The following is a 14781-nucleotide window of genomic DNA, read 5'->3' on the forward strand; positions in this document are numbered from 1 at the left end:
TGTCTGGTTGCTTGTTGGAAAGTTCTGACGATGACGCATTCTGCCAAATGCCTTTGACAGTCTGCTCAGGAAACTGCTCGACAGGATCCTCCCTCTCCTTTTCCCGAAGGGTCTCAAGGACACTACATGCTGACCACTTCCTGATGGACTTGTGGTCGAAGGTGTTTTTCTTCATAAATTTCTCTACGAAGGACAAGTGATACAGAACGGTCCAACTACTTAGAGCGGTCCACGGCAGCGAGGCCAGACCCGTCCTTTGCAACACTGGGGACAGGTAGAACCTCAGTACGTAGTGACACTTGGTGTGTGCGTACCAGGGATCCATGCACAGCTTGATGCAGCCACACACAAAGGTGGCCATCAGGGTGAGGGTGGCATTGGGTGTGTTTTTCCCCTGTTGCCCGGAGCTTTGTACATAGAGTCCCTTCGGACCCTGGCCATCTTTGAACTCCATATAAAATGGAAGATGGCCTGGGTGACTGCGATGGCACAGGTCCTGGGAATAGGCCACATATAACAACGCTGACAGTGCCTCACACCTGATGACCAGGTTTTTACCCACAGTGGAGGGCGACCATAGCTTCCATCTGCCCAGTTTCTGCCTCACTTTCATGACACGCTGCCCCCCAAGACTTGGCACGCCCCATTCCCTCCGAACCAAATACCCAGCACCTTCAGGTGGTCGGTCCTGACAGTGAAGGGGATAGAGGATTGGTCGAATCAGTTCCCGAAGAGCATGGACTCACTCTTGCCTCAGTTGACCTTGGACCCTGAGGCCCGTTCGAACTGGTCACATATGCACAAGAGTCTGTGCACGGACAGCGGATCAGAGCAGAAAACAGCGACATCATTCCTGCCTAAACCTGCAGGGCCCTGCTGCCAGGAATAATCACCCCTCTCAGGATTGCATCCTTCCTGATGGACTCGGCAAATGGCTCACTCAAACAAGGCAGGAGAGAGAGGGCAGCCCTGCCTGACTCCAGATCTGACTGGGAAGCTATCTGATTCCCACCCATTGATTGAGGCTGCACTGACAGTATTGGTGTAGAGCAGTTTGATCCAATTGTAGATTCCCTCCCCAAAGCCCATTTTGGAGAGAACATCTCTCATATACCTGTGTGATATCCTGTCAAAGGCTTTCTCCTGATCCAGGCTGATGAAACAGGTGTCCAACCCTCTGTCCTGCACGTGTGCGATCATATCCCTGAGGAGTGCGAGACTCTCAGCGATCTTCCTGCCTGGGACAGCACAGGTTTGGTCAGGTTGGATCACCGATCTAAGGGCAGACCTGACCCGGTTAGCGATGACCTTTGCCAAGATTTTGTAATCTGCATTTAATAGTAAGATTGGTCTCCAGTTTCTGATTTCCTCCCTCTCCCGCTTCTGCTTGTAGATGAGGGTGATGATACCTTTCCTCATGGATTTATTCATGGTACCTACCAGAAGCATACTGACATACATCTGTAGCAGGTCCTGGCCAATCAAGTCCCACAGAGCAGAATAGAGCTCGACTGGTAAGCTGTTGCTTCCGAAGTTTTATTCTTTTCGAAGGACTGGAGGGCCTTGGTCAGCTCATCCAGAGATAGCGGCTGGTTCAGCCTTTCCTGTGTTCTGGTGTCTAAGACCTCCGTGATAGAGGACAGGAACGACTGGGAGGCCACTCTGTCAGTTGGCTTCGAGTCATACAGACTGGCATAGAAGGATTTGCTGATCCTCATGATGTCAGCCTGAGATGATGTAATCGAGCCATCTTCTTCCTTCAGGCTGTTGAGCACAGAGCTCTCTTTGTGCAACTTCTGGAAGAAGAAACGTGAGCATGTCTCGTCCTGCTCCACGGAGCGGACCCTGGACCAGAAGCTTATCTTGGAGGCCTCAAGGCAAAGCGCGAGGCTTGCTGGTCCTTCACTTCCTGGAAGTCCTCCGTGACATCGACCCTCATCGTCTGCAGCAGGAGCAGGTTCTGAATTCTTTCCTGGAGTTGGGACAGTTTTCCCCGCCTCTCTCTCGCCTCCTGAACACCTTTGAGGATGAAGAACCTCTTGATGCTCCATTTTACGGTTTCCCACCAGTCCGCTGGAGACTCAAATAGGGGCTTCACAGTTCTCCAACCTGCGTAATCCCTCTTGAGCTTCTCAATGTTTCCCAGAGTCAACAGCTTGGTGTTCAGCTTCCACGTTCCCTTACCAGCCCACTGCTCGTCCTGTAGGTGACAGTCAGCCAGCAGGAGACAGTGGTCAGAAAAGAACACCGACTTGACATCGGTGGATCTGACCGAGAACATTTGGGACACAAACAGGTAATCTATCCTTGAGCGTATAGATCTGTCTGTCCGTGACCAGGTGTATCTACGCTGCACTCCGTCTGCAGTGGTGCTGAGGACATCGTGCAGCTTGACATCTTTGACCATATCCATCAGGGCTCTGGACGTAGTGTCCAGTTTACTGTCTCACCCGCCGGATCATCCATCTGCATCAATGATACAGTTGAAGTCTCCGGCCAGAATGACCGGCCTGGACATAGCCAGCAACAGTGGAAGCTGCTGCAGGACGGCCAACCGTTCATTCTGACCCACTGGGGCGTACATGTTGATTAGCCTCACAGGACCATTTCTATACATGACATCAGCGACGAGGAGGCGCCCGCCCACCACCTCCTTAACCTCGGAGATGGTGAAGTTACCTTCTCACAACAGGATACCCAGGCCGGAGGCGCTGTGATCGTTGCCCCCCAATCAAACTGACAGCCCATGGGCCCAAGAGTTCGACCATCTCCTGTAGCTGCTGAGGTGTCGTATCCCACACTCCTGCAGAAACAGGACATCGGCTTTAACGTTGGCCAGGAAGGCTACGCACATAAATACTGGCAATCCTTATTCCTTTTTCAACAGTTTATCAGGTTACCAGTGTCCATTTGCCGTTGGTCCTGCCTCTCTGGGGTAGCTATCTGCATTCCTGAGGTAAGCGCGAACTGCTGGACACTTGCAGGGCTGAGTTAGCTGTCCGGCTCCATGCTGCAAGCATTTCCCCGCTCTAGCATCTTCAGGTTGGGACCAGGGTTCGCACAGTCCCGTTCTCTGTCTGACAGCGGGGCTGTCCAAGGATCGCTGCTCCCAGTTACCTGGAGATGTGGGGTGGTGGGTACCTCCTGGTTCTCACCAGGTGGGGGGTGGTATTTGCCAGCCCCCTTAGAGGGTTCATCATTTTCTGTCTGGGGGGGTGTTGCCCTCCTTTCTCCCCGCGGCATTCTGTCTCTTCCTCCTTACACCCGTCCTCACCATCTGAAGAGCTGCCTGTATCCTTTTCACGCAGGTGTCATTTCCCCCTTTGTTGGGTAGCCTTGGGAGCCAAGCCAGGTTTCCTCTTCCTGGTTTTTACAAGAATCCAGTCCTTTGCCTCCTTGGAGGCTCCTCCTCCATCTCCTCCGTCTGTCCTGTGGGAGCCTGGATTGGCTGTTGCACCTCCCCACTGGCTGCCGTCTACTCCGCTCCATCCTCCTGGGTGCCCCCAGACACCATTCCCCTGCTGGTTTGTGGTATCTTGCTGGCCTTTTGCAGTCCACGGCTCGCATTGGCACCTCCGGCCATCTGTGCATAGGTGGCGGCCCCTTGTCTGGGGCATGCCTTATACACGTGGCCTGCCACTCCGCACAGGTTGCAGTTCTTGGCCTCTTTGCATTCCTTGGTCGGTTGACTGTCCTTCTTGCAGCTCCAACAGTTGGTGACCTCATAGTCCGCCGCCATGTGGCCTGACCTCCCACAGGTTCAGCACACTTTTGGCTGCCCTGCGTACATCAGGTACCCTCTGCTCCCTCCAATAGCAAAGCTGGAGGGTGGGTGGAGGATGTTCTCACTGGCATCGACCCTGAGAGTTATCCTGACCTGCCACTTGTTGGTCCAGCTCCCAAAAGAGTCGCCACATCGGTGCTTTCTCCCTCAACTTGGACATACCTTCCAAGGAAGGTCAGGACGTCAGCTGCTGGGACGTGGGGTTGTACATATGAGTCGTAACCACCCGACTCCTCTGTGCAGGAAGCACACACAATGGGACTGCCGACAAGATGGAGAACGGAGGCTCCCCTTCCTTCTCCTTGAAGACCTTCAGCAGCTGCTAGCACTGCTTCACACTCCTGAAGGTCACGCTGAAGTAGCCTGTCCCAGAGAAATCCTGCAGGCAGTACACGTCAGCTGCATCAAACCCACAGCAATCCAGCAGAACATTCTTGATGATCACCGTCTGATCAGCAGGTGTACGATCCTCCACTTTCTTCACAGTCACTCAGACTGTGTTGTGAATGCCCTGGCCTGGGCTGTGGGCGGCTGCTGAGTCTATAGCTCTGAGGTTGGCTGGTCCCTGAATTGGCGTTCGGCCGAAGCCAGCATAAAGATGCACCAAGAGCAGGTCAGCACAACCAAACGATCCTCCAATGTCCAATCACGATCCAGCAATGATCTCCACTAGCTCTGATGACTCAAAAGCTCCACTCTTGATCCTGGTATCACCCCTGCCAGGTGGGTATAATTGGGTGTTCTTTTCTCTGATGTTTGCCAGCGTGAGGGTAGGGCAGACAAAGTCATTTTGGGCAGCCACAGAACTGCACATCCACTCTTCAGAATCCCATATTTTAGTTGACCTTTGTACTTTTCTAACCAGATGCTTTTCTGAATTTCTTTTCTCAGGCTCTTTGTTTCTCTTCTTTTTTACGTTCTTGTTTGCTTTGGCTGACTGCCTTTTCCCATAAACATTAATTCTGCCCTTTGCTGTCCCAGTTCATGTGGTTTCATTTCATTGCTGCCTCATTTGATTCGTTCAAATCACTAGCCAGTCTGATTAACACAATTAAGGCTCCACTGTCAGGGATATTTTAAACATAGCTTGGTACCTTGTGTTAATATTTAACAGCTTTGGCAGTTGCTACAACCCTAAGAATTCTCCTCCAAACTTATAACAGATTGAGTTTAGAATTATAATCACTGAAAGGAGTAGAACTCTGGTAACACTCATACTATTGTAACCCTGACTAACCCAAACTGAACAACGGACATTTTGTTTTGAGCCAATTTTTAGCCATCAAGAATGTGCACATTTACACTAAGAATGTAAAATTTCTCCTTCATAAAACGTTATTTTATACTTTTCATGGTTAAAATTATAAAGGCATGTTCATCCTGATGTGACATCATGCAGCTCCATTTGGATGAAAGTACCACTCCTCATGCATATGATATGAACCCAGGAAGGTCTGTCAACCAGATTTAATGACCAGTTTTAAAGAAACCACATTCTCATTTACCATGATGCAGCTATCATATTGATTCTGCATCCCTTTCACGTATTTCCACTTCATGTACCATTTGGAAAAGTAGTGGCATAAACCCAGAATTACCTCAGAGAGATTGAATTGAATTGAATTGAATTGAATTTATTGTCACGTGTACTGAGGCACAATGAAAAGCTTTGTCTTGCAAGCAATACAGGCAGATCACAGTTAAGTAGCATAGATAAGTAAATGATAGGTAAACAGTGACAAAAACAAAAACACAGGTACAGGTGAATGTTAAGAGTTTGCGAGTCCATTCAGTACTCTAACAACAGTAGGGTAGAAACGGTTTTGAAACTGGCTGGTGCGTGTGCTCAGGCTTCTGTACCTTCTCCCCGCTGGTAGAGGTTGTAGAAAAACATTGCCAGGGTGGGATGGATCTTTGAGAATACTGGTGGCCTTTCCTTGACAGCGGGCCTGGTAGATGGATTCTACAGATGAGAGGTCGGCCTTTATGATTGTCCCAGCCGAGTTCATCACTTTCTGTAAACGTCTCCAATCTTGAATGGTACAGTTGCCATATCAGGTAGTGATGCATCCAGACAGAATGCTCTCGATGGCGCACCCATAAAAGTTGGCAAGGATATTTGCCATCATGCCAAATTTTTCTCAGCTGTCTGAGGAAGAAGAGAATTTGTTGGGCCTTTGTAACCAGTGCGCCCACATGAAGAGTCCAAGAAAACTTGTTGTGGATGACCACTCCCAAGAGCTTAACACTCTTCACTTGTTCCACCTCTGTGCTGTTAATGTGTAGGGGGGCATGAGTCACATCCCGTCGAAAGTCAGTAATAAGCTCCTTGGTTTTGCCGGCATTGAGAGTTAAGTTGTTCTCAGTGCACCATTTTACCAGGTCTTCCACCTCCCTTCTGTAGTCTGTTTTGTTGCCATCTAAGATTCGACCAACTATGATGGTGTCATCAGCGAACTTGTAAATGGCATTAGTCTGGTATTTGGCGACATAGTCATAGGTATACAGTGAGTACAGTAGGGGGCTGAGTGCACATCCCTGGGAGGCTCCAGTATTAGTGAGGATGAAATATTGTCCCCAATCTTTACTGATTGTGGCCTGTAGGTTAGGAAACTGAGGATCTAGTTGCAGAGAGTGTAATCCATTGCATCAACTGTGTGAATGGAACATTCACCATAATGAAACAGGTCAGTCTGGGAGTGATCACAATTAAGCTTCAGACCTCATCTCAATTAGACTCCATTCTGAGCAGCACTTTGGGTGAACCTAGACTTCTAAGGACTTCCAAAGAAGTGACTCACCACCACCCTGTCAAGTGGAGTTAAGGATGAACAATAAATGGTGGCTGAACCAGTGGTGCCCATGTCCTGTAAACAAATTAATTTAAAAAAAAGACTACTGAGGTCTGCATCTCCAACGAGGCAGCAATCAGTTTCTGGCTGGTCTGGTAATGCATGTTTGGTCTCACTTAGATATTTTAGAATTTTAACAAAAAACTTACGTAAATGCTCTATACTTGTGAAAAATACCTACAGTATGCACAATATATTTCAAATCTCCTAGCTAGGAGCACATAATTATTCTGTTTAAACAACTGTCCTAAAGCTGCACTCTCAAACCAGGATCAGAAAGTATGTTTTAAAAAGGGTGAATCCAGAACTAAAAGTGTTGAAACTGGTAGTAGCCTTCTGAAACAGGTATAAACCTCTGATTCATATTTGAATGGCATCCTTGGATGACAAAAAATGTTTTCCAGTAAGATGGCTGCACATCCAAAGATAGTAGCAGAGTGAGACTTCCATTCAAAATTCAGAGATCTACTGTTCATTTTATAGTGCAAAACTTCTGACTGTTAGTTGAGAATACTTTGCAGTTTCTCACTTTCAAACCACGCTAAACAATTATGCTGTTTAATGATGCAAGACAATACAGTAGAAGTTGCTTACTATTCTTACAATATATGACTCAACATTTAACAAATATCCAATGTTTTATATTATTCCTGTACAAACGTATCCTATTTAAGGCATGCCTTTACCCCTAATGAAAATATCATTAATCACTATTGACGAAAGTGTTCCCTGGGCATCCAGTAAAATTATGATTGGTACTGTTTTTATTTGCTGATAGCTGTTAGGGTTTATTGTTGACATGGTTTATCATTGATGATTATTACCACTGCTAAGGTTTACAGCTAGTAAATGGAAGATGCAAAAAAATCATACCTGACTTGATTTGTCTGATATGGTTTATCTCAGTTATAATTTATAGCAGTAGGATTTACTTCAGGTTTTCATTGGTATATTGTTTAGGCTGCCAGGAAGTAATTTATTGTCTCTTTTACAACAATCTTCCTCTATTAACAATCAGTGGAGGGATTAATGGATGCTATCATCTTGATGTTGATGAATGTGCCTTTGGAGGTTCACCTCTGTTTCATTCCTCAGAACCATTGCCACCTGTCTCCAGGTTTGGCCCTGAAAGTCACTGCACTTCCTGCTACAGCCAAGCATATTTGCACTTCCAGCTGCCATCTTGGCTCCAACTCCTGGCAAGTCAACCTCACTGATTTAAGAACAGCAACTCCACAGCAATAAGCATCATTCCTCAATTCTCCCATCATAAATTGGCCAAACCCTCTGAGCAGTGAATGCCAATTACTAAATTTGGTTTGGCCAGGTTCTGGGTCAGAGTGGTACAATTAGACTAAATTACCAGGGTGTGGGCCTCCAGGGGCTTACTATGCTCACACTGGTGTCCAGGAACATGGCTGGGGGCCCGGGCCAGAAGCATTATTCGAGAGTTTCTGATTCACCCATTCTTTTAGCAAGGTGACTTTTCCACCAACCTCCGAGTGATCAATAAAAGTCCTCAATTCGCTTAGCCTTCTCCCTCTTACCTTGAATCTATGTCCCACTTGTTATCGACCCCTCTACTATACCTTTCATAATTGTATACACTGCTCTCAGGTATCCTCTTAATCTTCACTGCTCCAAGGGAAACTGCACTAGCTTATCTAATCTTCCTTCATAGCTCAGACTCTCCAGCCCGGGCAGCATTCTGGTAAATCTCCAATGCATCCTCTTGAGCAATGTTCATCATTGCCAGCATGCCAATAATGGCATTAGCTTCTGGTTCCTGAAGTCGCTGCCATGCACAGACCTTAGAGGCTGATGCAGCCAGTAGGAAATTTAGAGGGAACACTGCTTTCCAGTGCAATCACAGCCTTCCTAGAATGTGGTGACCAGAACTGCAATGCAGTATTCCAGTTGTGGCCTAAGGAATACTTTATAAGCTCCTTGCTCTTGTATTCTATATCTTGGCTAATTAAAGTCAATTTCAATTACTTTCTTGCCCTACTACCTTCAGGAATTTGTGGATGAACACACCAAGATTGCTCTGATCTTCTACACTTTCCAGAAACCTACCATTCAGACTGTAATCCATTGCTTTGCTTGTTTTCCCTAAGTGTATTAGTTCACAACTTTCTAGGTTGAAATGTCTTTGCCAGTATCCACCTGTCCCTTTTTATATCCTGCTGCAGTTTATGGTTATCTACCCCATGATTTTTCACCCTACCAATTTTCATGTAATTCATGAATCTCTTGACCATAACCCTACATTTAAGTTCAAATTATTATTGTACACCAGAGACAACAAGAGTTTTGCATTATCAAACCTTCCCACATAGATGTTGCTCCCATTCCAGTTCAGCTGTAACCCATCCAATTTGTAAAGGCCCATTTCCCTAGAAATGATCCCAAAGTCTCAGGAATTTAGAGTCCTCACTCCTTTGCCATCTCTCCAGCTACACATTAATCGCCCCATCTTTCTTTTCTTATATTCACTACTGCATGGCATGTGAAGTAATCAGGAGATTACTACCTTTGAAGTCCTACTTTTCAATTTCCTACCTCATTCCCTGAAGTCTGCTTGCCGCACCTGATCTCTCTTTCTTACTATGTGATTGGACCCAACATGGACCATGACTTCTGTCTGTCCCTGCTGTTGTGTGACATTCTTAATGTAAAAACAGAATCTGGAAAAACTCAGTAGATCTGGCAGAATCTGTAGAGTGAGGAAGAGAGTTAACATTTTGAGTCCAATATGACTTCTCTTCTGAACTGCTTGACATGCTTGACCCTGGCAACATACAATTCTGGAGTCATGTCCAAAGCTATAGAAGCATCTATCTACTTTTCTCGCTAACAAATCCCCAAACACTATAGTCTTTCCACACTTCTTCCTGAGCAGCTAGACTACACAGAATGCCAGTGCCTTTGCTCTGGCTGCCCTCCATATAGGCAACAAGACTCTTGCTTTCCACGATTTTAATGGTTTGAAAGTGAGATGCACTTGGGCAATTCTGCCACTACCTGTCTGGTCCCCTTCCTTTGCAGTCAGCCACTCATTCCATCTCTGTCTGCACCTTAAGCTGGGGTGACCACATCCTGAAGCATGCTATCCACAAACCTCTCAGCTTTTTGAATGCACAATAGTGTCTCTGATCTTTGTTCAAATTTCAATATCTGGAGTTCACATTGCTCTAACCAGAGACACTTCATGTGTCTAGATGCTGGAAACCAGAGTCTAGATTAGAGTGGTGCTGGAAAAGCACAGCAGGTCAGGTAGCATCTGAGGTGCAGGCTTTGGCCCAAAATGTTGATTTTCCTGCTCCTCGGATGCTGCCTGACCTGCTGTGTTTTTCCAGCACCACTCTAATCTAGACTCTGGTTTCCAGCATCTGCAGCCCTTGTTTTTATCCAGAGACACTTCATGTTCACATGACCATCCAAGAGCATCTAGGATATCCCACATAGTGTAGGGTGAGAAAATAATGGGCCTGAACTCCCCAGGCATGCCTGAATTAAATAGAATATAGATCCTTTAATTTTACACTTGATGTTACTTAAGTACAAACACTGAAATATATTATTCTTGCTTATAGCTCCAATCCCATTTGGGCCTGTTGCCAATCAGTGCTTCGCTATGGTGATTCTTATCTTGTCTACTCCTCTTGGTAATGCTGACTGCCTGTCACAATGTTTTCACCTCACCTGCTCCTCTTTGATGTGTTATGGTAGTATAAGAGCTGCATTTGTTTTTAAATCGTGAAATTTGAAGTGGAGCCTGGCAAAAGTTCCACTTTCAGTCTCATTCTAACAACGGTTGGGTGTATTCACCCACTGCCCATCTAAGAGCAAAGGAGAGAAAACGGAGAGATCTCATGTCAACACAAATAAGAGCAGCGTCTAATCACAACAGTTCTGAACAAAACTTACACACACCCAAGCACAGAAATGAGTTGGTGCCGGTCAAAAGCCCCACCCACAGATGACTTGAATACTGGCTTTTTTGTCAATCTTTGATTTAAAAAAAAATCTTGAGCACCTGTTCATTCACAATGAGACCATAGCTTACAGCTGATCTCAGCTACTTCCACTCCCATTGTAGGGTGGAGGCATTGCTGCTCTGCAGGTACAGCCCCTGCCTCTGAGCTAAAAGCTCTGGGCACCAAACCTAATCCAGGACCTGTCCATGGAAGATGCATTCTAGATATAGTCAAGCAGATTGAAAATCAGTCTGCTGGTCTACTTGTAATATTCCTCACTATTTCCCAAAGGGAAAAATAGTGTATGTTAAGTACAGGATGATTACCCATTCCACCAGTCTCAAAACAAAATGTAAAATAGACCATAAGATACAGAATTAGGCCATTCGGCCCATCAAGTCTGCTCCACCATTCAATTATGGCCAGTATGTTTCTTAACCCATTTTCCTGTCTTCTCCCCATAACCCTTGGGAATCAAGAACCTACCTACCTCTGTCTTAAAATCACTCAATAACTTGGCCTCCACATCCTTCTGTTACACAGATTCAAAGAATAGAAAGGGTTCAGAAAAGATATACAAAAATGTTGCCAGGGTTGGAGGGTTTGAGGGAGAAGCTGGATAGGCTGGGGCTGTTTTCCCTGGAGAGTCGGAGGCTGAGGGGTAACCTTATAGAGGTTTATAACATCATGATAAGGTGAATAGCCAAGGTCTTTTCCCCAGTGGGGTTGTCCAAACTAGAGGACATAGTTTTAAGTGAGAGGGGAAAGATTTAAAAAGGACCTAAGAAGCAACCTTTTCCGCCCACAGAGGGTGCTGGGTGTGTGGAATGAGCTGCCAAGGGAAGTGGTGGAAGCAAGTACAATTACAACATTTAAAAGGCATTTGGATGAGTATATGAATAGGAAAGGTTTAGAGGGATATGGGCCAAAAGCTGGCAAATGGGACTAGGTTAATTTAGGATATCTGGTCAGCACGGCCGAGTTGAACCAAAGAGTCTGTCTCGATGTTGTAAAGCCCTATGACTTTATGACTCTAATACGACTGCAGTAATACTCCAGACGCTATCATGCAATTCAAGCTGTGTGCATTTGAAAGCACCACATGACTAATTATTGTGAAATTCCTAAAATTATTTGCTGAGTTTATCAGCACCTTCAAGATAAAAATCAGTAAATTAGTAAGGAAGCCTAAGAGTAGGAGTTCCTTCAGGAACGTTAGTAGAAAGGAGAGTTAAGAAATTGTCTCTGTAATATGCTATGTAAGAGGATTTGTTTTGTTTCATAAAGAAATACAGACAGAGATGACTGTGATAGTTATCATATCAAATCATGCTTATTTCAAGTAGAACTAAGTGACTAAACATAGCAGGAATATCTCTCTTCACTCTACTTTTTGCTAGTTTGAGTCCTAAAAATTGTTGAGGGATTTAGTCTTGAAATAAACAGACAACTATAAGTCTATTGGCATGTAATAACTCCATGCCATATATCTTTTTATATGTATACCTGATTATCAGGAAAACTGCAACAACACCATTAATCTTTTATTGATTACTGCTGTTCTTTATATTCCACTCTAATTTTCACAGCAATTGTAACTAATTAATGACTTTCTTTAATTCAAAAAACCAAATGCAAAAAGACTAGTGGGTTTGCTTACAAATAAATTACATAAGAAAAGATATTTAATAAGCCCCAGAATTTAATTTCCAATACAAACATTCATCTGCTTTCAAATATATTTAATTTCATCCTAAGACATTACTTAGTTATTCATCTTACCTGATCCTCCGCCATTTAAGAAAAAGTATGATGATCAGAAAAAGTGCAAAGAAGGACAAAGTGTACATGCTTATCCCAGAAAACATTCCTTCTTTCCTTCTTCTCTTGGTGATGCTATGCGCTTTGAGTCAGATCTCTTGAATCTCAGCTGTAAGAACAAACTTAATTCTATAATCGCAGTAGCAACAGGTTTGACCTGCCCTGTGACGTTTTGTCTGTCAAAGTGACAGAGTACAAACCACATCGGCCTTTATAAATCAGATGCTGAATTCAGAATGTGGCACCTTTCCATTGCTTGGGACCCACCCCTTTTTTCAAGTGGACATGCTGTACTCATGCTGTAGGATTCAAGTTACTTTTAAAATACCAAAAATCTCATCACATGAGATCTGAATCAGAACTTAATCTGTTATTTGGATATTCCCTGAAGAGGCAGCACAGAGATGAACTATAGAGTACTTTATAGTTAAATATCTCGCAACTCCTGACATACAAAATCTTGTTCAGATTTCTCCACCTCTGAGAGCGTTAGTGAAGTTATCACCATCATACTTCATTTTTAAATTTGCCTCTATTCAGCTAATTAAATTATCAATGAAAGGTAAATAGTTATACTTGGGTGACTGTATCAAAATGTGTTTAATACTCAGACAATATGAGATTTGCTAATTTCATGGGAGAATTAAAATTAGAATTAGATCAGAATTATTTACTTAATAATAAACTGAGCAAAATTAGCAGTTATTCAAATTATTAACATTAGTGAATGAGATAAAGAGCACAGAATTACACAGGATTCAGTTTAAATTTGTAGCATATGAAGTTGTCCTATACACAGATATTGGAGACCTTTGTGTGCCAGATTCTATCAGGCAGGAGATGGCAGTGGAAGTCTTTAAGTTGCCCAGTGGAATCAGCAAGACCTGATTATCTTTCATCGGAGACTCTAGAATATAATCTAAAATAATGACGCCCTGCAGCTTATCAATTACTCAGGCTGTCAGGAGTAGGGATAAGAGTTAAGGATATGGAATATCAAGAGATTGGCAGAAAGCCATAGTGGTTTTGTTGGAGAGGAGGAATGTTTCCTTTCAGGATTACTTGTTAGGATGCTCAGTGACCAGCACCAGTGGGTGGTGTATACTTAGCACATTTTGTGGTTATATGGTATGCAGGAATGACATTGAGATCCCTTCTGGGATCCCCATTTAAACCTTGAAATGAGCCTCCCAGCCAACTCAGGTGAGAGCACCAGTCACGCACTTTGAGATCTTCTGAATCTGACAGGTATCTGAAACTTCAGGGGAACAGTGAGCAGTGTGTAACCTTTTTGCATGTTATCTAATGATACAAAGTTCGCACACTTCATATTTTGAAATATGGAGTACAAGCTACAACTTCATTAGATAACATGCAAAAAGGTTACACACTGCTTACTGAGGCAGGTATTGTTATTACAAATTATAGTAACAGAATAACACACACAGTAAACAACTCGGACTCAAGGTCAGTAGGAATCAAATATTTAAACATGAAATAACTGACTTCTGTAAAATACTTCAACAAAACATAAATGTTCAGATAAAACTCTGCTAATGTTGGCTCAATCTCAGTCCTCGATGATCTAGTTCCTCCACGTTGTCATCATTAATTGTTTATGTTCCAGGCTGAGTAAGTGCATTTTTCATGCACTTAACGTTGCACAAATTCCACAGGAAAGTGAATTTACGACAAGCAGAGTTTGTGTCAGGTTTGGGAGAATTTCGATCACTTATAATTTTGTAATATGTGCATTTTGAAACCCATGAGAAATGAAAAAGGAGAAATAAATTTCCAATAATAAAATATGATGGCTATCTATGTTGCTATTATAATGTGCAACCATAAATGAAAATTATTAGGACTGAAAAGTGCTAGACAATTGTAATGAATGCTCCTGAAATCCATAGTTGATTCTTTTTGTTTCTCACTATGCCTCTGCAAGAAGACCAACATGGGAAATTAATTAAATCCAAGTTATGCCGTATTATTGTTGTTTCAGTAAGCTTCTACATGCTGGTAAAATCTTCTGCCAATTGATAGCAAAGGTTGAAATATGGTTTAGATCCACTATTATATTCTATTTGGGTGTCTTGATGTGCCATTTATGACATATGTCTACCTAAGAGTGCCTATAGTCTGACTTTAATAAAATTCTGCAAAACTCCAATTTACACGATGTAATACCTTTATGTAAGGCATCTCTCTCTGATACAGACTGCTCATTCTCAATCCCTAATACGTGACTGCTCATAGCATTGTCACATCCCTGTTTCATCATTTTACTACTGCCCCAAAGTATAATAGCAAATCTTTCCATAATATCCTTTCTTAAATCAGTTAC

At 43.8% G+C, this 14781-nt stretch overlaps 1 protein-coding gene across 1 annotated transcript in view; it reads right to left on the minus strand.

Moving 5' to 3' along the window:
• Positions 1-12609, minus strand: part of ptgis (prostaglandin I2 (prostacyclin) synthase) — a 92096-nt gene extending 79487 nt beyond the window's left edge. Inside the window, exon 1 of the mRNA XM_060836361.1 lies at positions 12399-12609. Coding sequence (XP_060692344.1) covers positions 12399-12484 — 86 coding nt within the window. The 5' untranslated portion in view covers positions 12485-12609. The remainder of the gene's footprint in view (positions 1-12398) is intronic.
• Between the last annotated feature and the right edge of the window lie 2172 nt (positions 12610-14781).

Source organism: Hemiscyllium ocellatum, chromosome 15, assembly GCF_020745735.1.
Source record: "Hemiscyllium ocellatum isolate sHemOce1 chromosome 15, sHemOce1.pat.X.cur, whole genome shotgun sequence".
In the NCBI taxonomy this organism is placed as follows: domain Eukaryota; kingdom Metazoa; phylum Chordata; class Chondrichthyes; order Orectolobiformes; family Hemiscylliidae; genus Hemiscyllium; species Hemiscyllium ocellatum.